This window comes from Pithys albifrons, chromosome 7 (genome assembly GCF_047495875.1).
Source record: "Pithys albifrons albifrons isolate INPA30051 chromosome 7, PitAlb_v1, whole genome shotgun sequence".
Classification (NCBI taxonomy): domain Eukaryota; kingdom Metazoa; phylum Chordata; class Aves; order Passeriformes; family Thamnophilidae; genus Pithys; species Pithys albifrons.
Window position 1 is genome coordinate 16,783,663 of NC_092464.1, and position 23,707 is coordinate 16,807,369.

A 23,707-nucleotide genomic window follows, 5' to 3' on the forward strand; every position below is an offset into this window, starting at 1 on the left:
AGTTTTTCAGCACATGACTTCTTAAATAGTCTCTCTTTGTAATAGTAGTCATAGATTTTATCATTTAGATAATATTTTTTTTCATCTGTGAAAATTTATGTAGAAACCAGCAAGATCTCTTTTCTGATGCATTAGGACTTCACAGTTAAATTTGAGCCGTGGAAGTACAAGGCATACTATAAGGTATAATGAGTTAATAGGTATTTTTGTTTTCCAAACTGCATATTTTTTAAAGATGTACTCAAAGATGTATAAATTAAATGTCAAGCGGTTATACATTTTCAGTAGATGCTTAAGAGAGTCTAATTTCACATCTACTATTCTGTAAGTCTTTTAACAAAGTGAGGTTTATTCTAACATCCCCGTGGTGTAAGCTAAACAAAATAGATAACACAGATAGAACATTATACAGAAAAATATGCAGAAGCCGTTAATTCTTCTTATGGCTGAAGATTGATATGATGACAGGACCACAAGAAGGTTAGTGAAGGCAGCTGTTGGCCTTTTCAGTTTGGGGCAGTCCAGGTTTGGGGCAGTGTTGATGTATTAGTTAATAACATTTGGTAGTTGCTATAGATACTCTGATTTTTTTTTAATTGAACTCTATACACAGAATTTTTTGCTACTCTGAATTTTCATTATGCACATAGCTGTGTGAGTCAAAGGTAGCGTCTGACTTCTGCAGCATCTCTAAGTCCCATCAAGTTTGTGCACCATGTCCTTCCTGCAGTAATTCCAGTTCAAGATTTTTTGAAGGTTCCTGTTCCAGTGTGCATGTACTACTTGTGAGGGTGGCTGGCCAGCTTTGGAAGCCCGTCAGGAGTCACAAACAGGTTCCAGTAGCCTGTCGGAGACCGTGTGATTGAGGAGGTGAAAACTTCCTCAGAAGTTGTAAGAATTTGATAGATCCCATTACGTTACAACTTCCAAAAGAGTAGACCACCATTTACGATTCAGATTTTTTCTATGAAAACAGATTTACTTCTCCCAGTCTAGAAAACCTCCCTTGGCAATTTCCTGTGCTGACCAGGTTTTGGAGACCTGTTTACGTGTCTGTAGTTATACGATTACTTGAGGCCCCATAATAAACACAAGACCGAACGGCTGTCAAATTTCCTGTCTCCGCATGAATTCTCTATCTTGGAGTTCAAATACCATTTGCTGGCATTCTGGCTTAGTTCTGGAAATCAAGGTTATAGTCATGGTAAGTGTAGCATCCTTTAGAAAAACAAGTCGAATGTTTCTTATAGCAAACAACCTGGGATTATGTGTCCCATCTTCCCCCCGCCCCCTATCACTAGGTTCATACTTTTTATGTTTTTTTATACATCATAAATCAGTAAGAAGTCTTCATCCTGCTTTTCAAATGTGAAGAGAATCAATTTATATTCATTAAAGTGCCAAACATACTAACTAAGTAGCTTGTAAAATACCCTTTCAGAAATAAATATTGTGGAGTTTATTGAGTTTTGGGTGGGGAGTCAAAGGTGACACTGGGACTCCATATGTTCCATCTCCAAATGAGCGGTGCTTGCCATAAACAGATTTGAATCAGCTTTCCCACCTCACCTTTGGTACAAAAACTGACTAAAATAAAATGTGTGCATGACTCATAGAGTCACTTCTATTCAACAGCAATAGAGGATTCTACAAAGAAGCTACTAAAGCTGAAATTGTGGAAGGCCGTTCATCTTGGCGCTTGTCAGCTGATCCCTCCTGCTTGTTCTATCTGATGGACTCTGTCCATCCCTGCCAGTCCTGTATTGGCAGTGCAGGTGATCGGGGAATGAAAGTTACCCCTTCATCCCTTGGTACTGGGAACAAGAGTTATCCCCTCATCCCTTGGTGTACGGGACCTCTCTTACTTGCGGGATGTGCAGAGAAATGGTTCCCTTGAAGAGCTCCAGTTCTAGGATTCAGCTGTTTTGGAAGGTGCACCAGGAGGGTGTGTCTGGCAGGGTGATCGTGCTCGTGTGGGAGCTGTTGGAGGTGGGGGAAGAAGCATTTCTGTGCTTTTTATCAGGCATTGAAGCTCTTTTTTTAAAATTATTTTTTTTATACCGTTCTTTCAACTGGAACACCCTAGAAATAGAACTACCTTGCGTGACAGAAGTAAACAGAGGCCGAAATAATAAAAATCACGCATTTTATAATTTAATTCAATCAGTTAATTAGGTATAATGTAATTAAATGTTATTAAAAGCAGGGGGTAAGGGGGGTGATGCGGGGCGCGGCCAGCAGGGGGCGGGTGGGGCCGCGCGGGGTGAAGCGGGGCGTGGCCAGCAGGGGGTGGGCGGGACCATGAGGGGCCATGCGGGCGATGCGGGGCGCGGCCAGTAGGGGGCAGGCGCGGCCAACAGGGGGCGGGCGGGGCCGTGCGGGGACGATGCCGGGCGATGCGGGGCGCGGCCAGCAGGGGGCGGGCGGGGCCGTGCGGGGGCGATGCGGGGCGCGGCCAGCAGGGGGCGGGAGCGGCACAGCCCAATCCGGTGCGAGCGGGGCCGGCACGGCTGGAATAATGAAATTTCAAAAATAAGCCCCTTTTAAAGGCTGGTTGTAACAGTCCTGCTGGGTATTGTAAATGCCTCAGGTGCACTTGATACTGCTGTTACGTTCCTGGCCCTGGCTCCTAATTTTTATGGAAAGATGGATTGAACTTCAATTTAGGAATATTCGGTAATCCCTCTCAGGACATACTGTAACAGCTGGTATTTCTGTGTTGCAGCAAATCGATTCCATACAGCAGTCAGCAATGCCTATGGCTGTGCTCCGGCAAAAGCTTCCAAAGCATTTTAAATAAAGTGAGCCAAAGAAAATAGCATCATCACTACAAAAATGTAGCTTAATTTGCACGTTAGGAAAGAAAAAATCCCCCTCCCATTCCAGCAAAATATTAAGCATTTTACTGGTAAGGATTTCATCAGGTCATTTATTTTTCATTAATATATATTTAGGATCATGGGGGGAATAACTTTATGCTGTATATAAGTTTCTTAAATAATGAGGAGCTTGATTTTTTTTACTGAATGATTTACTGTGAAATAAAGAAAAACAAAGAAACTGATGGAGTTTAAATACATTGCATGTATGTAGATCAACAAAATTTCCTATATTTTGTAGTGAGCTTTCTTTAAGGAACCTGAATTTTCAATTAACAGTAATGCACTTATAATGAGAATGCCTTGTTTGTTTGGTGGTTTGGTTTTTTTTAATAGATGAATGTATTTTAAGTTGCATATAAATCAAAGATGTCCCAATAATAGTCAGTAGTTTCATTTTAACCAGAGTCTTACACATGTGAAAAGTGAAAATGCCTCCATCCTTCGTACGGCTGCTGTGGTTGCTCACGCTGAGGACTGTCACTGGGCTTGGGACGAGACTGTTCTTTCTGTGTTAAACAGAAAACAAGCAGAATTAATCTAAAATGAGTTTGTTCCTTCTTAATTGGTACAATGTGTCCTTGGCTACAGTGTCTTTTCTTCTTTTACACTGCACCCTGCCTAGTTTTGCATATAGATGTTTTACAACGTTCTCATCAATAAGATGAGCTTTCTCTCTGAAATACTTAATTTCCTTATCCCTGTTTTAAATTTTAAGTTAATGGATTTTGCGCTGATTTGATGAAGATCAAAATATTTTTGGAAGCTGATGGTTTTTTGCTGCAAGCTTACTTGTTTTCTTCACCAGAAACTTTCGGAGCTAAAAAATCCCCAAACTCTTAAACAGTGTTATTAGACAGGTTTTAAGTTCTTACATGGTTCTTTTCATCATCATACAAGTTGTCCAGGGATGTAACTTCTGCCATATTTGCCATCTTAAAAAACCCACCCAGGTTCTCTGGGCAAACAGGGGACAAAAAAAAAGGAAACTTAAAATTGCCAGACTGTTTAAACTGTAGCCTCATGCCTGGGGATGAATTAACAGCTAGCTTATATCTAATAATTGATTTAAAACTCAGGAAGCAAAATCTCATGGATGGCCCTTAATATGTTGCAATAGTTTTAGCAATGTGGGTTTTTTTGGTGAAAAACAGAATTTTGAACAGCATACGGTGTTTACAGCACCTGTATATTACTCTTCCACAAGACTGTTGCCAAGTACAAATGTGTCCAAAATATGCACTTTTGAAGCCAAGATGACTTCAAAAGTCATTCTGATTAATATGAATGTGTTTTAAAAAAATCCACAAAAAACAAACCAGCAATAGCAGCAGCAAAATGGTCTTCTATTTGTTTGTTTTCTTTTGCTAAAGCAGAACTGTGCTGCTTTCTTTCTTCAAGGATTCTTTTTGTTTACTGAAATCTGGAGAAACCCCTTGTTTTCTGTTAGCTTCTACTTCCCACTTTCCCTTTTCCCTGCAAACACATCAGCCTCTGCCCTGCTATTAGTAGACCTTTCCACTCTTAGCTCTGAATTTTTTCTCCCAAGGTTGCATTCCAGTTTCATATTTTAACATACTTGAATTTAATACGTTCACTTATGTTTGAGATTAGTTTTAACTTCTGTTGCATTTGCTCTGAATTTTCCTCCATAAGTGGTTTAAGGAACAACCCCACATTTACTATCAGTTGGCCTGGGCAATTATTAAAAAATATGTGTAAAAAATACTGACTTCGTAGTAATGAAACACAGAAAAATTCCTTACATCGTTATAGCTCCACCAACGGTAGGAATCAAACTGCTATTTACCTTAGAGAAGTATTTGCACTAGTCCTGCTTTTTATAACTTGAGTTAAAATTCAGATTACATTTCCAGATTACAAATAAAAATTGCATGTCAGATCTTAAATGACCTGAAAACAACTGAAAGGAGGTTAAATAGAAACATTGAATAAATTACTATGCTACTAAGCAATTTTATTTTGTTGAGATAAGTAGCAGGAAAATTTGAGTGACTTCAGTTATTCACTGTTATAATAAAATATCCATGAACTTTATTTCCAAAATATCTGGCATGCTGGAGTTAAAGAGTATAATTTACATGAGAGAACTGTGTTAAATTATTTTTAATGCAGAATGGGATTATAGGCTATGCTGAAGAAAACAAAACCTATTTCACATAGGGAAACAAAAATCTTAACAGTCATAAATAAATGCAAAGCACTTTGTTTTGGAAGTCTTAAATAAAAGCTTATTTCATGATAATGATTGGATTTGGTTAGCTGCAGTAATTTACCGTTTAACAATGTTCTAAATTGTAAAATTCTGTTTCTGTTCTTTCTAGGAGAAACTGGGAGATAGCATAAATCTTTGTAGGCAACTTGGCTGCAAGCAGTTAAACTGGAATTACCTTCTGGCTGCAGTGCTGGTTTGAGGTTCCTGCGTGACACTCTGCAGACTAAACCATGCCAGCGTTATCAGCTGGATCTGGAAGTGACACAGGTACGCAAGCCAGGGAGGGCTGCACGCTCCCTCCAGACCTTGTTTGTTAAGTCTATGGTCTCTATTTCAAGAAATCGTCAAATAAGATAATTAATTATGTTCTCAACACATGCTTAATTAAAGACTTTAAACGTGACCTTTTCTCCCTGAAATTCATTTAGATATATGAAACACCACAGGTAAAATAAATTATTTCTATAATGTCCCACCACCATCTTGTTCCCCCTCATACCCAACCCTCAAAATAGAACAGCTTCAAACAGTATTAAATATGGATCTGAAGAATTTGGATTCACCTCTGAGCATGGTTCCTACAATGTTAACTTGAAAAGGGAGGAGGAAAAAACAAAGATGATGATATCATGCATGCCTTAATATTCACAGCAGTCTAGACTATCCCCTCTGTGAGTTACAGTTATCAGTGGAGTTATTTCTGAACACAGACTGTTCAGTTTTGACAACTCTTTAACGAATTAGGAGAAGAAAAATACTGTCTCAAGTTCTGTTCCTTCCCTTGCTTTCCATGTCAGAGCCCAGTTCCTGTCACTGACTGCAGGCAGTGGGAATGCAGCTACGTAGCTTTCCATAGTTTTTAACTTCTTCCTTGCAATATTGGGTTATATTCAAAGATTAAATCTCATCTTGTTGTTATGCTGACATTCTCTCTCTCTGACAGTATTTTTGTCCCTCTGTTAGGGACAACTAGTTAGTATTTCTGCTCGAAGGTGTTTGTTAAAAAAGGTGATCCGGCTGAGGTTACAGGACAATACAATACAATACAAAGATACCTGATTTCCACCCCCAGCTTTCCACCCCTGTGCCATGTAGTTTTAAGCACAGGAAGTTATAGCAGGATTTAGAAAATTAAGAGGGAATTTTCAAGTTAGGAATCGAAAAAGTATAAGGAACTCCATTTGATTCTTATTTTAAATAGACTCTACAGTGTGGATTTCCTCCCCCGCCCCAAATCCACTTAAAATTTATGAAAATACTAATCTTTAGCATTGGTGTTTGTGTTTGTTTATTTGTTGCAATGGAGAGGGAGGGTTGTGTTTCCATTTATTTGCTCGTCTTTTTTCCTGATTCCTGTGTTTAAGGGATTTGATTGTCACCTCACCAAATCCTGCCTCTGCATGCTTTTTTTTCCTTCCTCTTACCCCATGGAGATGAGTGAGTTGACGTGTTCAGTACAATAAAGCTGCATTTTCAAAGATGTGTCAATGTCTACTCTGGGTTGATCTTCCACTCTGAATCCTTGCTTTCTTTATCATGCAACCTTTTGTGTCCTTTTAAAACATGCCTTATTTTTTTTCAATTATCATTTGTTTATTGTTTAAAGACTATTAATATGTCCAAAAGTAATAGTCATGAACATCATCTCTGAATAAAGAAAGAAAAAGTATACAAAAACTGGAAAAAAGTCCTAATTTTAAAATCATGTGTGTTAAAATGCCTCTGAAAAATGTTTTACTGTGCTATTTAATCCACATTATTCTGCTAATACACCTTTATTAATTAAGATGTATGGTAAAGCTCAAGCATCTCCAGTGTCCTGTGAAATCTATCATAAAATATGATACACACCATTAATATATTGCTGTTAAATAGTACTTATTAAATCTGTTTTTTTAGCTGCTGCAAGTTGTAAATTGTTTCTCTAAATAAAAATGTGCACTTGGAGTGAAAAGAGAATTACTTTTTTAATTACATTTTCTTTAAAATACTTCCTGATGGGGCTGATAGGCATTTAAGTATTTTTTGAATGGTTGCATCAAATTGTGCTTTCTGCCCTGGTTATGATACAGGTGGTTTGTAATTGGAGCACTGTTCTTCTGCTGTTACTCTCACTCTTAGAATAAAAAAAGTGAAACAAAAATTTTCCTGCCTTTCTTGTTCCTTGGTGGGTGAGCTGGTTTTTCTCTCCCCCTTCCTGCACAGACTGGTGTGAATGTCCATGAGGGATCTGTCTGGGGCACTGGGAGTTGGCAAGTCCCTTGGTGGGACCTTTAGGGAAGGGATGCTCAGCCTTGTTCAGTGTGCTTGCTAACACTCTCTTTTATAAATGCATTCAAACAAAATGCAGCCTAACCTATTTTTATATATTTAGATCCTGAGTGAAATAAAAGTTAATCTAGATTTAAAAACAAGAGTTCTAGGAAGACTAGTAAATAGAAATGGATCATCTGTGAATATTGAAAGTTGCCAAGTCACAGACCATTGGACACTCAGTCACTAGGACTGGGAGCATTAATAATTTTTAAATTTTTTTTAATAAAGTCTGAAGCAGCAAACCACTGTCAGAAGCAGGATAGTGTTCATGATGGACCATATTTGGGCAGACTAAATGTGGACCTGCTTGTGTCAATTTTATGTTGCTTTTACTTAGTCAACAGCCTTTATTAGAAGTGTCACCATGTACTCACAGCTGCTTCCTTCATATACTTATACTTGGTTCTGTTATACCATGTTTTAACCTGATTATTCTTCTGAATACAAACCATGCCTTTTGAATCCGTTTTGAGAGGCATTTGCCAGAATTTAAACCATGGTAGGTCAAAATCATGGCTACACTATTTGCAATCATTTGTTTAAAATGGTGTTTTATTTTCTGTAGATTCATACAGTGACTTTTAAATTAATCTCATTCCATACCAGATTGATGTGGCTTCATTCTAAGAGCAGAAAGGCTTTTATGCACATGCTTTGTTCTCTTCCACTCTCCATTAGCCATATAGAAAACCTGTTTTTATGTAATAATAATTGCAAAACGTTACTCATGGTTTATAACATCTGTGTGATCCTCCTTAAAGGTTTATAGTCCTGTCAGTGTCAGGTCAAGGTTATCTTTTGAATGGAAGGCTGAGTTCAAGCCTGGGGCTGGATCTGAAGCTTTCAATAGTTTCTGTATTGCAAAAGTGTCTGCTTTACCTCTGTGTGCAAGTGTATCAAACAGAGTTTGAAGACTGAGAAAGAAGACTTGAATTTTTGCAGATAAAGCAAGTCTGTGAGATCTGGCATTCACTTGTCTGGTATATTTAGGGAGATTTAAGATTGAAGTTTTGGCTTCACAGTAGTAGATGGCAGCTTTGTTGCTGACTTTGGTGGAGCCAAGATGACATCATTTTGCTGTAAGTGTTGTTTTAATGTGAAAAACATCGTAAACTTGTTACAGGTTTCTTTCCTCTCAATCCTGTATCAAGCTTGCTTAACTGACGAATTTAAAAATGCTTGTCTGTTTGTTCCCAAAAACCAGTGCACCAATGTGCAAAGCAGACTTCGTGTTTTTAATTCATGTATTGTCAGCAGGAAAATTATGGGCCAAGTTTAGCCACCAAATAAAACTCTGTGAGATTGCTCATAAGCATTGGAAGTCAGAAGCAGTTCTTGAATTTGAATATTGTAAATTATAGGAAGAGAGAATGTGCAGGGCTTATATTTGGTCCTTCTTGAGCAGATACAGGAGCAAGCCCTATGCCAGATAGTAAAGTATTTTCAGTACTGTAAACCTATAAAACTAAAATCTCGGTTTTTTTATTTAAAGAAACCCAGCACATTTCTCATTAACTAAATTGTAAGTTCACGTGACCTTCAAAATATTCCAGTTTCTGGTGTTTTCTGTTTTGTAGTAATGCAAAGTAGGTATGTGAAATCTGTTCTAAATGTCAAGTATTTTTCCAAATTTTTTTTTTCACTTTTAGTAGTGTATTCTGTCATTTTTAAGCATTACCTTGACCTCTGAAGCTGCATGCTGCTGATGTGGATGTACTCAATACTGCTGGAAATATTTTGCTGGGACATTACATTGATCTGGTAGCTCCATAGTCCACATGGATTACCTCCCAGTGGTGTGGAACCACTGCAAGCAATGCGAAGTTCAGAGATGATTAATTAGGAATCATCTGAACGTAAAAAGATGTTATCCTTGCTTTTATTGTTGTCACGCAGTTGTCTTCCCTTTATTTGCTACTGTTATATTAATGCATTTTAATCAGCTTGCCATTTTCAACATGATCTTTCCTAAGCATGCTTGATAAAGAAAAGGATAAAAAGGTGGAGAGAAAAAAAAGAAGCACTAATAATATGAAGAAAAAGCTGAGTAGTTGACTGAGCTGAGAGGTAGGACATCAGAGACATCTACAGGGAAAAAAACCCAAATTAATCTGAAGTGCTAAGATTTTTATTTTAGCCTTTTAAACCAGATTTCAGGGTAAGGAGAGAAGAGAAATTAGGGAGTTCTATTTTTACAGCATCTTTAAAAAATGTAGTAACATCAAATGGTGGCCAAAGATCTGGGTTCATTGTTATGAGATGAAGAGAAAGGTAATTTAGGAGAGCGATGAAGGAAAGATTTCTGGGAGTAGCTCTTCCGTTGGAGCTTGCCAGGATAAAGGCTTGCAGGGTGATTGCATCCTGCTCCAGACTGCTTTTGTTGCTCCACTGATGTGCCGTGGTGGAAACAAAGCAGAGGGAAAGCCAAGCCTTCACTCGCCTGCTTTGCATTGTTGTGTGCGGCTCAGGCGTGGGTGTCCTGCAGCAACCGAGGGATGTAAATGCCTTCGGCTGCATCACAGTTTCAAGGCTCCTTAAATTTCTCACCATGTTGAAATGCACAAATATGGCTAGATATTCATGAAAATGGATATTCTAGTAGAGGCAAAAATTACACTGAACTACTAAGTAGAGCCAATATTTTATCCGTATGTTCGTGATTTGTCCCCATCTCCATCTGCCAGAGGCATTAAGTGGCTTTTCGGCTAACGTTACTATGTAAGATTTGGGAAAGTATGAGGTGTAGGGCTAGTTTTAATTGTGATCTGATTTAATTTTTAAAAATATAACTTGCTGGTATTGGAAAGAGTATTTATTTTGGTATCAGCATATTTTTGGTGACTGTTGGAGAACTTGTTCAAAGGGAAATGAAATTTCTCTAAACTGTTAAACAGTTCTGTTTTGTGTTAATATTTTATATTATGCTAGTCTGATTCAGCACTGTGGAATCAGAAAATGTGTGTAATTATATTTACTGATGGTAAACACTTTAAAACTGTTACAGTTCTTGGATGCAAATTTAAATTCAAATGGTCTGGCAGGTGAAACAATTTTTACTCACTTTTTTATTTTTAGTGAGCAGTGTGTAGCTTTGTAGTGAATTGGAAAGTACAAAAGCCTGTATTGTTTCTAACCAGAAGCTTAAATGTATAGCTATGTTTGTTGGACCAAAAGCTGTAATTACATAAATGGTTGGCAGTTGTAGGGATGCCAGGTTTCCTTTGCCAGGAGCACGGCTGGACTGTCCCACTGCAGTGACTGTGCCAGCGTCCAGCTTAACCAGCAGGGCCTGCACATTGTGTGCCTTTGGTGTCAGCTGAAAGGTTCTGTGGCTTCTCAGCTCAACATCACGTCAAGCCTTGGCTGACTTAATAAAACTAAACCTGTTAATCTGAAGGCACTTTAGTGCTAGTAAGAGGTAGCACGAAGTTTTCCTGTGAGCTGTTAGTTGCCTGTTGTGGAATACGTTCTGTAACTACCTGAAGGGAAGTTCTAGCCAGGTGGGGGTTGGTTTCTTCTCTCAGGCACTCAGCAATAGGACAAGGGGGCACGGGCTCAAGCTCTGCCAGGGGAAATTTAAGTTGGGGATCAGAAAAAAATTCTTTCCAGAGAGAGTAATCAGGCATTGGAATGGCCTGCCCAGGGAGGTGGTGGATTCCCCATCCCTGGAGGTTTTTAAACTGAGATTGGACGTGGCACTGAGTGCCATGATCTAGTAAATGGACTGGAGTTTGACCAAGGGTTGGACTTGATGATCGCAGAGGTCTTTTCCAACCCAATCAATTCTATGATTCTATGATAATGTTTGGGGTCTTTTTTTATTAATACACTGGTTTGAAGAAAAACAAAAACCAACACACAAAAGACACCTCAATACAACACATAAATTTTAAGGATAAACTATGAAATTACTTAATTATTTCAAATAATTTAATTTCCTAAACTTACTTTCAAGACAAGATGATACAGAATTACAGAATGATTTGGGATGGAAGGGACCTTAAAGACCATCTAGTTCCACCCCCCACCACCATGGGCAGGGACACCTTCCACTACACCAGATTGCTCAGTGTCCTAACTTGCTTGGCCTTGAACACTGACAGGGATGGGGCATCCAAAACTTCTCTGAACAATCTGTTTCAGTGCCTCACCACTCTTACAGTAAAGAATTTTTCTGTATATCTAAGCTGAAATTTCCCCTCTTTCAGTTTGAACCCATTACTTTATGTTCTGCCACTACAGTTCCTGATGAAGAATCCCTCTCCGGCTTCCTTGTAGGCCCCTTTCACATACAGGAAGGTTACTAAGAGGTCTTCATGCAGCCTTCTCTCCAGGCAGAACTTTCTCACCTTCTCAATATACTTGACTCTAAATTTTTCTGTATTCCTATAATTTCTCTATGAACTTGTATATCAAGCATATTTGTCTGTACATATATGACTGATTGATGTAAACTTGTTTTAAGTGTTAAACCTTTAACCTCAGGCATACAGTGAACCACAGCTCTGAAATAATTTACTGGCTTGGTTTTGGGCATCAATACTGCCCAGGATTGTAGGACTTTTTCTTCTACTTTCAAGACATGTATCCTTTATGAGATAAATGATTATTAGCACGTACATCAATCACAAAAGGTTGAGATACATGGTAATCAAATGGCATTTCCATTTGTTTTAGGCCCAACTGCGTTGAAAATAGTCCTGATTTCTAATGTTAAAAGTATTTATTCACCCTTTTGCAGGTGTAAAATGCCGTGTTTCGTACTCCTTGCTGCCCCTCCCTAGTGCCAAATCTCATAACCTTGCAAACTGTGACTAAAGAGTTAAACATGGAGAGTGCACCCGGTGCCTTCCTAGTGCTGGAATGAGTTCTTTTCTGACTGTCTGCCAGGTACTTGCTTTTGCCTCCTTTAGTGTTGATGAAGATCGAGATAGAAATATTGAAGACTCACCAAGCTGATGTTTATGGAAAGGACCAGTCTATTAGTCAAAGTTATTTGAGGTGTCATAGCATAAAGGCTTCATTGGAGAAGCCAGGACGTTGTTTTTTTTTTTTAAAGAATATAAAAACTTTGTATGAGTTTTCCACAAGTATTTAATTTGTGCCTGATGGGTCACTTTAAATCAGTTTCATGTGCAGATAATAGGTAAGCTTTTGAAAACTCATATGTTTTATGAACTTTGAAAGTATCCGTGTTGACACAGTGTTTAGTAACTACATTTTTGAGGGGTTTCGATTTTGGGGCAGTTTGATGAGCTGTACAAGCAAGAGCTTTACAGCAACAGTCTTGCCCCATATGGATGCAAATAGGGATCAACTGTTTAACTCGCATCAGAATGTCAACAGTATGTGGTATGTTAAATCTGAAATACACATGTTGAGACAAATCCTAAAAGACCAATAACTGTTTCAAACAACTGCGGAGTCTTTAGCTCCAGAAGCCAAGTTCCAAAACTAAAGACTTTTCCATTTTGAAGGAAATAATATTTTTAAAAGTGGTGGGCTTAAATGATTGCTCGTTTTCAACAGTTTCTGTCATAACATTGTTTCAAGGCGGGCTAATGATTTTGCTGTAGCTTGGAGGAATTAAAAACTAGGTACAGCTTTTAAGGTAAAATACCTTAGTGAATATGTGATCTTGTTCTTTGAGGACACTTACAGCAAAATTCTTGTTTTCATTAGAAAAAATATACAAGGTTGATATTTCTATTGCTATGCCATCTGTAAGGATTACTGAGTTTCCTTTTTTTGTGAATTAGCAAAGCAAAACAGATACTTTTCCCAAGATGCTCGTCCCTGGCATGTCATGATTATCTAGTTACTGAGTGTTTTGTGACTTTGAAAATTAGGTGGGTTTTTTGTGTTTTGGGGGTTTGGTTGGCTGGTTGGTTTTTTTTTTTTTTTTTTTTTTGTTGTTGTTGTTTTTTGTATAAACGCTAAACTGCAAAATTAAGAAATGTACATGCTGGAATGAATCACTTTGGTTCTGCAAAGAAAAATTGTTAGTCTTTAACTTTTTGCAGTGTCAGGAAGCCCATATATTCAGTGGAATTACTTGAGAGAACATAAAAAAAGAACTTTTTATAGCACGTAAATTTGAGCACATAGTAGTTTTTTTATAGCTGGAGTCTGATAGGATGGTGCAGTATGTCTATCCTAATATGTATGTGTACTGCATATGTTTTTATTTGAATCTATGCATAAATACTGATCTCAGATTCCAGAATTAAGTAATTTTCAATATTTGGTGTTAATGACTGATTTTATTATGCAACAGCAAGGATGTCAGAAGCAATGCTGTTTGTTTGTGTGTAAGTTAAGTGCTGTTTGAGCCTTTGTAAAACTATAAAGTACAGTTCAAATGTGAAAAAATGTCAGCTTGTTGTAAATGGCAGCAAATTGTGCTGATTATTTTACCTTTGACAAAGTGGAAAATTTGAAGGTTGGTGTGTCCCATTTTATTAATACTATAAATTTTTACAGTGTTGTTCTGGGCTTAGATATATGTTCTTTAGTGTTTATTATCCCTCAGTTGCTGTAAAAAATTTTGATTCGATGTCTGGCATCATTGTTGGGAATGGTAATTCAGGAAATTAATTAGCATACGAAAGCAAATGCACATTCATTTATCTTCATTTCTTTCCTTATACTGACCAAAACAGAGTTGGTGTTTTTGTGTAATATTCAAGAGTGATGGAATGCAGAGACCATATTTTTTATCATTTAACACTGGTTTATAGCTTCCACAGACTTGTCCTAATAATGAAGCTATGAAGGACATGACAAGAATGGTGATATTAAATTTCTCTAGACTAACAGTAAATTTTTCCATTCTGATGTCAAGAATGTAGAGCATCTGGAATCTGCAGTGAGTGGTTCAGTATGGGAACAGTTTCATCAATTGCTTAGCCATTTATTCGCCTCCTAGGAACAAGCAGACTTCTGTAGAATATAACACTACAAAGGAAGCAATTATCTAAAGCTAGAAAAATCCTTTATGTCTTGTTGTTTCTTACTTGAAAGTTTTCCATTGCTGCTTACTCTTAAACCTGATTGCAGGTGCAAATCTAGTGTACACATTTTTAAATTGGAATTGCCATTTTTCTACATTTTAGTCTTCAGATTGAATAAAACTAAATTGTATTAGTTAAACTTCGAAAAAGCTGAGGATGCTCTAAAGACAGGAACTGCTTAAGTGTGTTAAAAGAACAAATTAAAATTTATGTTTTACCTTTCTAGCAGCGACAGTGCTGAGTTTTCAGATAGAGCTGGATTTTCCCTTGAAATTACTTTAGTCAAAGCTGGCAGAATGCTGCAAGCCTTATTCTGCAGCTTCTGTTTTATCTTACTTGCTCATGCAACAAGCCCAAAAGCTTCAGAGTAGTTTCTGTATCCATGGCAAAGTTTTGTAAATTTTAATTTGAGACTGTGTATGTGTATTTAGAATATCTATCGGCGTGTAGCTTATATGAACTATTTCTGTAGGCAAGCTTATTTAGTCAATGGATTTTAATTCCCTATGTCACTGTTCTTGAATTACCTAAATTTTATGAAAAGAGTATTGTACCCCCACTGTCAATTTATTACTTTTGAATTTCTTTGTTCTTGAATCAGGTTTAATAGACTTTGTAAGTACCTTCAAACAACCCCCTCCCCGTTCCACTTTCACAACAGTTTTATAGTATTCTCTTGTGCAGTGCTTGTCTGCCCTTAGTAAGATTTTCATGCTAGCGGCTTTTACTGAGTTCACAGCAGTGTTAACTACTGTGACTAATTTATATAACGTGAACAGCATAAATAGCAGCATGTTAGTATGTAAAACTAGGAGCTTCCTCATTTGTCTGGGATTGACTCCTATTACTGCCACTCAATTATGTGACCATGTTTGGTCTAGCAAGGGCCCTTTTTCCTCTTCTCTTTCACTGATTTGGGAATATCCAGGGATGATTACATTGTGATCTGGTTTGGTTTTCTTTCCCCCAAACTGTAGGAATGACCAGACTTCCTTCCCCTCTTGTAGTTGCATAATAGTCTTACATCTCCATGTTTAAATGCAATATTATATTTTTTCTGTATGCCCAGGTTTTTTGGGACCTTTGAATAAATGATCTGTTTTAAAAATCAAAGTAAATGAGTTTTTCTTGTGTAAGTAATGTTTACTTTACTGAATTTTGACACCTAAGTATTTTGATACTAGTAAATCCCAGTGGGGCTATGATTCCTTTTAAATATAGATGCTGATTAAACTTAGGCAAACTAGAATAAAATAAATTTAAAAACCTAAGTAGAATAGCAACAGTATATCATAGAAGCAATTTCTTTTCCCCAGGACACTCTAGAGCATTGCCAACATCAAGCTTTAAAAACAAGAGGATTTTTTTTTTGCTTTTCACTATTTCTTTTTAAAACAACTTTTTAAAAAGCTCATTGTTGTGTTTATTTAAATTGTGGACATCTTTCAAAAGATGGAAGATCCATGCAAGTCACATGACTCAAAGAGGTAGGACTTGAAGATAATCAATTTGAGAGGAAGAGCAAAGCCAAGGCCTGGCAGGCAATGGTAGCATTCAGCTCAGAGATGCTGATACATCTCATTCTGTGCCTTATGCAGTGAATATTTATTTTAATTTGCAAAACAATTCATCTGAACATCAGAGGGGTTTACTGGACCTTTTTCAAAGTTAAATTCTGGTTTTAGAAGTGATCAAAAGTGTGCTGAGTGGCATCACTTCAGACTTCATAATTGCTACTGAAACGATTGAAAAAGTCTGGTTTTAACAGCCTGGCAGTACTAAAACTAGTGAGAAACTTGCAATTGTTTCAGTGTCCTTTGGCTTCCAGAACCACCTGAGATGCTGCTTAGAAGTTTTGCAGGAGATTTGAGGTTGGGCTGAAGCTCTCTCTGCTGTGGAATTCAGATTCTTTCTTATGCCACATGGCAGCATCTCTGTACAGTGAGACCTTACAGGGCTGCACGGAGCTACCACCCTTCAGCTATTGGAAAGGATGATGTGACAATTTATCAGATCTGGTAATTAAACTTAGGCAAGTGTGTAGCTGCCAATGTAGTGGTTTAAACTTCATTACCAGTTTGCAGTAACTTAACAAATTATTTTGTCCCTGGCCATATCAGAAAAATACATTCTTTTACGTCCTATTTGTGGGCAAAGTCACATGCCAGCCACAATTTTCACTGTTTCTTCACACTGCAATAAACACTTCATATAACTGAGATACAAATGAAAATAACATTTTACTTGGAGGTGTGTGTAGAAGATCCACACACTGGTTTTCTTCATATATAAAAATGTGAATGCCTGTCTGAAAATTTTTGATTCTCTTGTATTGTGCACTGCAGAAGGAACAAGAAGGAAGAATTAAAAAAAAAGCCTTTACAGGTGCTGCCACCTTCTTCTGGCATTACCTTTGTTTAGGAAGGAGTCTGTAGCTGAGTCAGATGATCTGGAATTACACAAATTTTTAGATGTATTCTAGATCTTTGTCTTCAGTTCTCCCCAGGTAAATACAGCAAGTCCTCCTTCTGCCTGATTTTAGTTTTGTTCCTATGTGAGTTGTGCTTTTAATTCGTAGTTACGTAGTGCTCAGTTTCACAAGGAGTCTGAAGAACAAGAGCATGGTGTTCTCCAGCATGCTGCATTATACAGTCCTCGGCTGCCACTGCTGCAGATGAAATCAGTCAGCACCTGTCTCATTCTGTCCCCCTTCCCCAGGAGACTTGCACAGGTTGGGTGCATTGCTGTCGAAGCTGGAGCAGCACACTGGGGACACAGGCATCCTTTTATTTCCCTGGAAGGGTCAATTCAGTGCGATTTGAGTAAGTGGAGCACACAGAAACTTTTGAGCCAGCCGGATGTGGAAACCTTCCTGTGTGTAAGCACCTGCAGGGTTAGTCACTCCTGGAGTGCTGGCAAGGCAGGGGTTTTCTCTGGGAGTTTTGTGTGTAAAACCTAAGTCTCATTAGGTTTGTCTCAGGGCAGATTCAATCTCGCCCTGTGTCACTAATAGTTAATCCATCAGGAAAGGCGAACTTTCGTTTTATTTTTCACTGGGGATTTGATTATCAAAGCTCTGAGGAGCAACTTACAAGGATAGAGTAGTTTTATAGTTGTTTATATGTGGAATTCAAGCAGATCTGACAGATCAAGGAAAAGCAAGCATACTGTGTGATATGTCTTTTATTTGAAGGGAGTGGCTGAAGTTACTATTTTCTTTCTTCTGAGTGGCAAATGTGAATTGTTTCTAAGCAGTTATGCTACAATACACACTTATGTTGTGCCTTCTATTCCATTTTCTAACAACTTTCAAGTTATTTTGAGGTAAATATATTTACAGTAACAAAAGTGGCCAAGTGTAAAGAAAGTGTTTAATTTTCTAAATTAAAGAAAAATAAGAAATTTTTTTATTTTCTAAATGAAAATGTTTCTGAGTCATAAATTGTGTGATTAAAATAACTGTTTTTGCTGGGTTTTGAACTTCAGTAGTCTGGGAAGTTTGAGCCACAAGTCCCATTCAAACCTCTGTTCTGTGGGTGTCAGCTCAGTCTCTGACTGCATCTTGCTAGGAAGAGTTCAATGGTCTTTTTTGATGTCTGCCAAATTGTAATGGTTTGAGTTGTATCTTCTTTTTGCAGTGTTTCTGAAGAAGAAACAATAAAACATTTAAATAAAAGCAAGATTCTAAGAGAAATGAATGTGAACCACCAAGAAATGCTTGGACCACAAGAAGAATGTATCTGGAAAGAACTTTTTTCCAGAATGTTTTATTGAGAGGCAGTAAACCGACGAAAACGTAAATAATCAGATCCCAAAGGTGTTGTATGTAATATTGAAAGGGATATGTAGTGTCTGGAAAGGTTGTGAAATTATGTTTACTAATAAATAATCTGAATCATAAGTTTTAGGGAAATATTAGGCATAATAACAATAGTTAACCTGTAATTTACTACAGTGTTCTTTTACCAGTAGAATATGTTGTAAATCTGTTCTTGTGATGAACAGCAGCACTTACTCAGACTAAAAATAATAACAGGGCCGTGTATCTTGGATCCCAGGAGACTGTTGGTGTTTTTGTAGACGGCAGACAGGAGAAAAAGGCATTTTGTCCTTTTTACCCCAAGTAATCCCACTGGAAAATTAAACATGTGCTATGAATTGATATCAGCTCGTGCCAGGTTACCTCCCTAAAGAGGACTGCTGCAAACACTGTTGCACATTTCTTGGACAGAGCTTTGATGGCCTGTGTGCAGGATGGATATTTTACGCTGTACGCTACTGTAGAACAGTGTGCTACTGTCTGCCCCTCGGAGACCGCTGGTGAGGTGTGCCACAAATAACTGAGAACAGCACTTGCCTTAACCCTGCGGAGAATCTGCAAATTAAAAATCTTGCTGAAATATTTCTGTGTGCCTGTGTGTCCTGGAAAACTGTGTTGGTTTTGTTTTTTAAGGTTTAATCCTGCAAAACAGAGAAGCTGCTTTTGTATTGATGTAAATCCCTACTGAACATGGGATTGAAAAAAATATTAAGCAATATATTAGCAAGAAATATTTAGAGAAACCACGGAGTTTTTTTTAATGGACCACCCTATCCAGTTTCTGTTCTTTTAAGGAAGTTTTTCCTATTCATGACTCATTTCACTCTTTGGCTAACATCAAGGGAAATGGAATAACGATTAAGCAAAGGAATTTGTGTTTTTTTCTGGGTTTGTCCTTTTTTCAAAACCTTTATGAATTTTCTGCATAACCTTGTGTAAATATATATGGATGTAGAAGCTTGACAACTGTGACAAGGTAAAAAGTACACTGCTAATGCTTGTTTCTTAGCAATTCTTTTTAAATGTTCCATTTGGTTCCACAAGTTAATGTTATGGTGGATACTCCAGACTCCCTATTCAGTTAAAATGACATGGTCCAGGCAGCCAATTACACAGAACTGCTAAGTGAAATTAATGAGATCACCCCTAGATTACACTTTGTGTTTTATTTTCATTTTATAGGTCTGTACGAGCTGCTGGCTGCATTGCCAGCCCAGCTGCAGCCGCATGTGGACAGCCAGGAAGACCTGACCTTCCTCTGGGATATGTTTGGTGAAAAAAGCCTTCATTCACTGGTGAAGGTAAACCACATTTAAGTCAGATTTGCTCTGAGAAGAGCATATGGAAAAATGTTTTGAGCGCCATCTAGTAAACCAGTGACCAAACTGTTGCTCAGTGAAAACAAAACAGCCTTGTTTTAACTCTGTTTCTGTTGGGGTGGAAGTTGTTAAATAAGTTTCTACCAAAAATACATAGATGATTTCATTTAAGAGTGATGTTTTGGCAGTGTAATGCTAATGCAGCAAACATATGTTGTTTGCCCTTGTTTAGAAAAAAGAGAGTACGAAATAGTAGCAGGAAATCTGAGACTTCTTTATGGTCAACATTCAAGACCTGGAGTTTAGCTTAAATAAATAAATGTTCACAGCAAAAATTAGAAGGAATATATTTTCTGAGGTCAAGTATGGCAAGAGTTCAGTAGCCACATTAATTTAAAATAATTTCCTTTAACAAAGTCAACTGAAATTCTAGTAAGCTGTTTCTTTTACTGGCTTGCCTCCATTTAATATTGTGTTTTGCACATAAATATGCTGGCCTAAAGTACAGCCTAAAATAAGTTTGGATGAATACTTGAGTAAAGTATTGTGCCATGAAAATGATCAGCAATGAGAAATCAAAGCATGCCATGAGAGTACACAGAGCTACCTCAATAATGTTAAAATTGTTTATAGCAGAAAAATGGGACCAATCAGCTGGTTAGAAATATTCCACTCCTGCAAAGTGGTGTGTCTTCAGGTCCCAGTACAGAGCTAATTCAAGCTGGAAGGAAATTCTGAGGTCTCAAATGAGTAAGTAGATTGTAGTAACCTGTGCCATGAATATATCCAGACTCACATATAATTAAGCAGAATTTGTTACCCTTGTCAATTACTGATCTAGAGGAAGCTTAAAATTTGGAATATTTCTAAGTAAATTTGAAAGAATCACCTCTTTTCAATTTCTTTCAGCTATTTTATTCTGGAAAAAGATGTAAGAATGTTGATACTTGGCTAAGTACTTGGCTAAGTACTTGTTGATACTTTCATAAATAGCTGAGAATTTACATATAAAAGTAAACAAATATACTCTCTGGCAGCTGATACACAAAACCAACAAACAAGGGAACAATTGTTTCATTGGCAATACTTGCTGGCCTAAAGAATTTCATCAAAGCTTCTGAAGTGCTGTGTTTCCCAGACTCCTTTCTGCTTTGCTGCAGCTGCCTGTGCAGGTGGCTCAGCAGATCACTGTAAGAGGAACACCAGTCATCTTTCTAACACAGGCTGACAGTGGTGTACATCTGAGCAGAATGTTGGGTCAGTTGCTAAATTACTTCTGAATTGGGAGCTAAAAATGGCTGGCTCGAAAATGAGTGTGGATCTGTGAAACATCAACACTTCAATATTGGCTCTAATTTTCTATTGAGGCAAAACCTTTTCAAACTCCTTCACTTACTCCCTTTTGCCCCTTTTCCCAAAAGAAGACAATGATAGCACAGCAGTAACTTGTTTACTCACAGTTTGGAGCAGTTGGCTTTCCTACCAGCTCCCCTGGTTGCATGACCTGGTTACCATGTTGTTTGATGTTGAAGGCTGGATTGGACTTTCTGACTTTAACAGAAAAGAAAAATGAGAAGGGGGATCAATGTAAGGTCACTTTTTGCAATTACAACAAGAAGGCACTGAAATATTCCAACCATCTTTATTATTTATTTTGTATGCTATAGATCCAAGTATTAAACATATATGTAACTTTGTGGATGGTTCTTTTAATGTCCTGTTAAGCCTCACATTATTGTAAAATAGATTTAATTCTTGAAATCTTGAAACTGCATCTTTAATGTTTACTAGTTACCCTTCTTTAATACAGTTTATTAATTTAATTTAAAAGTTTTTTAATTACAAGAGACTATGAGACGATGTGATCTGACCCAAGTGCATGTCACAGGCTATCGAACCTCACATTTTGATTTCTGTGGAAGTAGAATATGAAGAGCTTTCAAAAGGTTATCTGTTCCTGTACTTGCCTCAAGGTGGGCTTAACTCTATTTGAAACTTATGGTATTTGTTTGACCTTTAATGCATTTTTAGCAGGTTTATTCAGTATCCTATCAAGTTTCAGAGAAGGCACTCTAAAGCCTTTTTGGAAGAGAGCTGTAGGAGCAGAAGAATGAACCCCATCTGCCATAGTTTCTCCCTGTTACAAGACTTCAGAAGAGCCAAATCTTTTTTCCTGGGTTCTGGTGTCTTATTTGAAAGACTGTTTTTCCTAGCAATAACTTCTTAAAGTCAACTGTACTTGCAAAGAACAAGTGTTTTTAATTCCTCAGGCAGAGAATGATGACAGATATTTTGTAATAAGGAAAAAAAAAGAAATAAAAAGGAAAAAATGTGTACTAGCTTTGAGCCAAGGATGTTGTGATCCTGGTATGTGACGGTTTAGGAAGAAAATGAGTGTGGATATACTACCAATTAGGCACTGATATTTATCTGTTTTAACACACTGCTTAATAAAAATTTCTACACTGATCTTCTCAGCTTACTGTTTAATAATTTCAGATATTACAAAAGAGCTGTTTTATAAAATGCAATAAATGCTCCAAATTCATTGAAAAGCTTAAGTATAAAAGGAACTTTCTACCTTTTCTGCAGATATTCTAAGTTTAATGGGTATTTATTTGTTACAGTGTTTTCTTTATGGTTGTATACTGTAGCAGCACATGGTTTGCTATTCTGGCTCTCAATATTGAAAAGAAAATGAATTTTAAAAAAAAGGGCCCAAACACTGCCTTGGAGTTCTCTTCATTCAGTACTGTTGGATAGAAATCTCTTTGAGAACTTGGATCAGCCTGAGCTGTTCTAAGAAGTCAGAAATGGAAAAGTTGTATTAGATCATCCCGTCCATTCCCCTGCAAATACTGGATTGTTCCCTACAGTACATTCCTACTGTAGTAAGTAAAACCAGCAAACACTGATGCAACTGTTCTTGCTGTCCCTTTTCTCATCAAAGGAATCTGTTGATGAGATTTTAATTGACAGAGTACAGAGAAGAGGGAGCCCACAACTGTTACTGACAGTTTGGAAGAGAAAATTGGTCCTGGATAGTGTTTAAAATTTGTCTCTGTTTTCCTCCAATTGTTACTTCCTTGTCTTTACATGACTGTCTCAAGTTCTACCAAAAATCTTTGGCCATCTCATTACTTTATGTATGGGTGAGATTCATAGAATAGAAATATGAAGAGAAGATCCTTCACGGTAATTATGATCACTAACGTAGCTGATACCTAAAATAGTACACATGTGCTCATCTTGGACAGTTTTAGAAAGGATAAGTTAATCTGTTCTAACTACTCTTTTAGATTATTTTTAGAGTAGCTGCAAGAATTTCCATGTGTGTTTGCTTGCAACTAGTGCACCAGACACATGTTTTACTGTTTGTTTAGTTCCAGGATGAAGTGTCTGTCGCCTTAAACATTTCTGGTTGTGGATGTAATGCTCAAGAATTGAGTAAGCTTTTCTGTTGGGCAGCTACTGAAGTATTTCGTAACCAGTTGCAGTTTACTGGTTGTTTTTGGCCAACTCAGTACTGTATTTTGCATTATGAAAAAGAAGCCACAGCAAGTGGTGTTGCTCCTTCTCTTGGTAGGGAAGAGCTTGTACACTGAAAAAGCTGTATGTGGCACTGGAAAAGAAAACTACTGCAAAAGTAAGGAATATTTGGTGAATCCAGTATGATTTTATTGTAACTCCATTGTATTTTGGTAGCTGGCTCTTCAAAACCTTAATTTGTGCTAGTTTTCTGTTAGTTTCACCTGGATATGACTTGACAGGAAGTTCTAAGGAAGTATTTTCTATATGCTAGTGTTTGACCAATGACAATTGCTAAAAACTTATTAAAAAAACAGCTGAGTATATCCTGGTGAAATTTCTTTGGCATGTAAATCAAATCATGAGATTACATAGCTGAAATTTTACAGTCATTATAGTATAGAAGCATTGGAAATTTTCAGTGTGAATACTCAGATTTTTCAAAATGTAGCTGTAGATGCTTTCAGTACACTGTGGTTCCTTTGTTGGCAATGAGAAAATAAAGATAGTATTTACAAAAACTGAGTTGACTAGGGCAAAGCAAAAGGGATTGATTTCACACATCCTTAGTGATAAAATCAACTACCTGCAGGTGA

At 37.4% G+C, this 23,707-nt stretch overlaps 1 protein-coding gene across 6 annotated transcripts in view; it reads left to right on the forward strand.

Annotated features, from left to right (window-relative positions):
• MPP7 (MAGUK p55 scaffold protein 7) overlaps positions 1-23,707 on the forward strand; it is a 151,429-nt gene that overhangs the window by 33,672 nt on the left and 94,050 nt on the right. For all 6 annotated transcript variants that reach the window (XM_071560040.1, XM_071560035.1, XM_071560039.1 and 3 more), the window contains exons 3-4: positions 5,225-5,382; positions 19,447-19,565. In XM_071560040.1, the coding sequence (XP_071416141.1) occupies positions 5,346-5,382; positions 19,447-19,565 (156 nt within the window). In that variant the 5' untranslated portion in view covers positions 5,225-5,345. The remainder of the gene's footprint in view (positions 1-5,224; positions 5,383-19,446; positions 19,566-23,707) is intronic.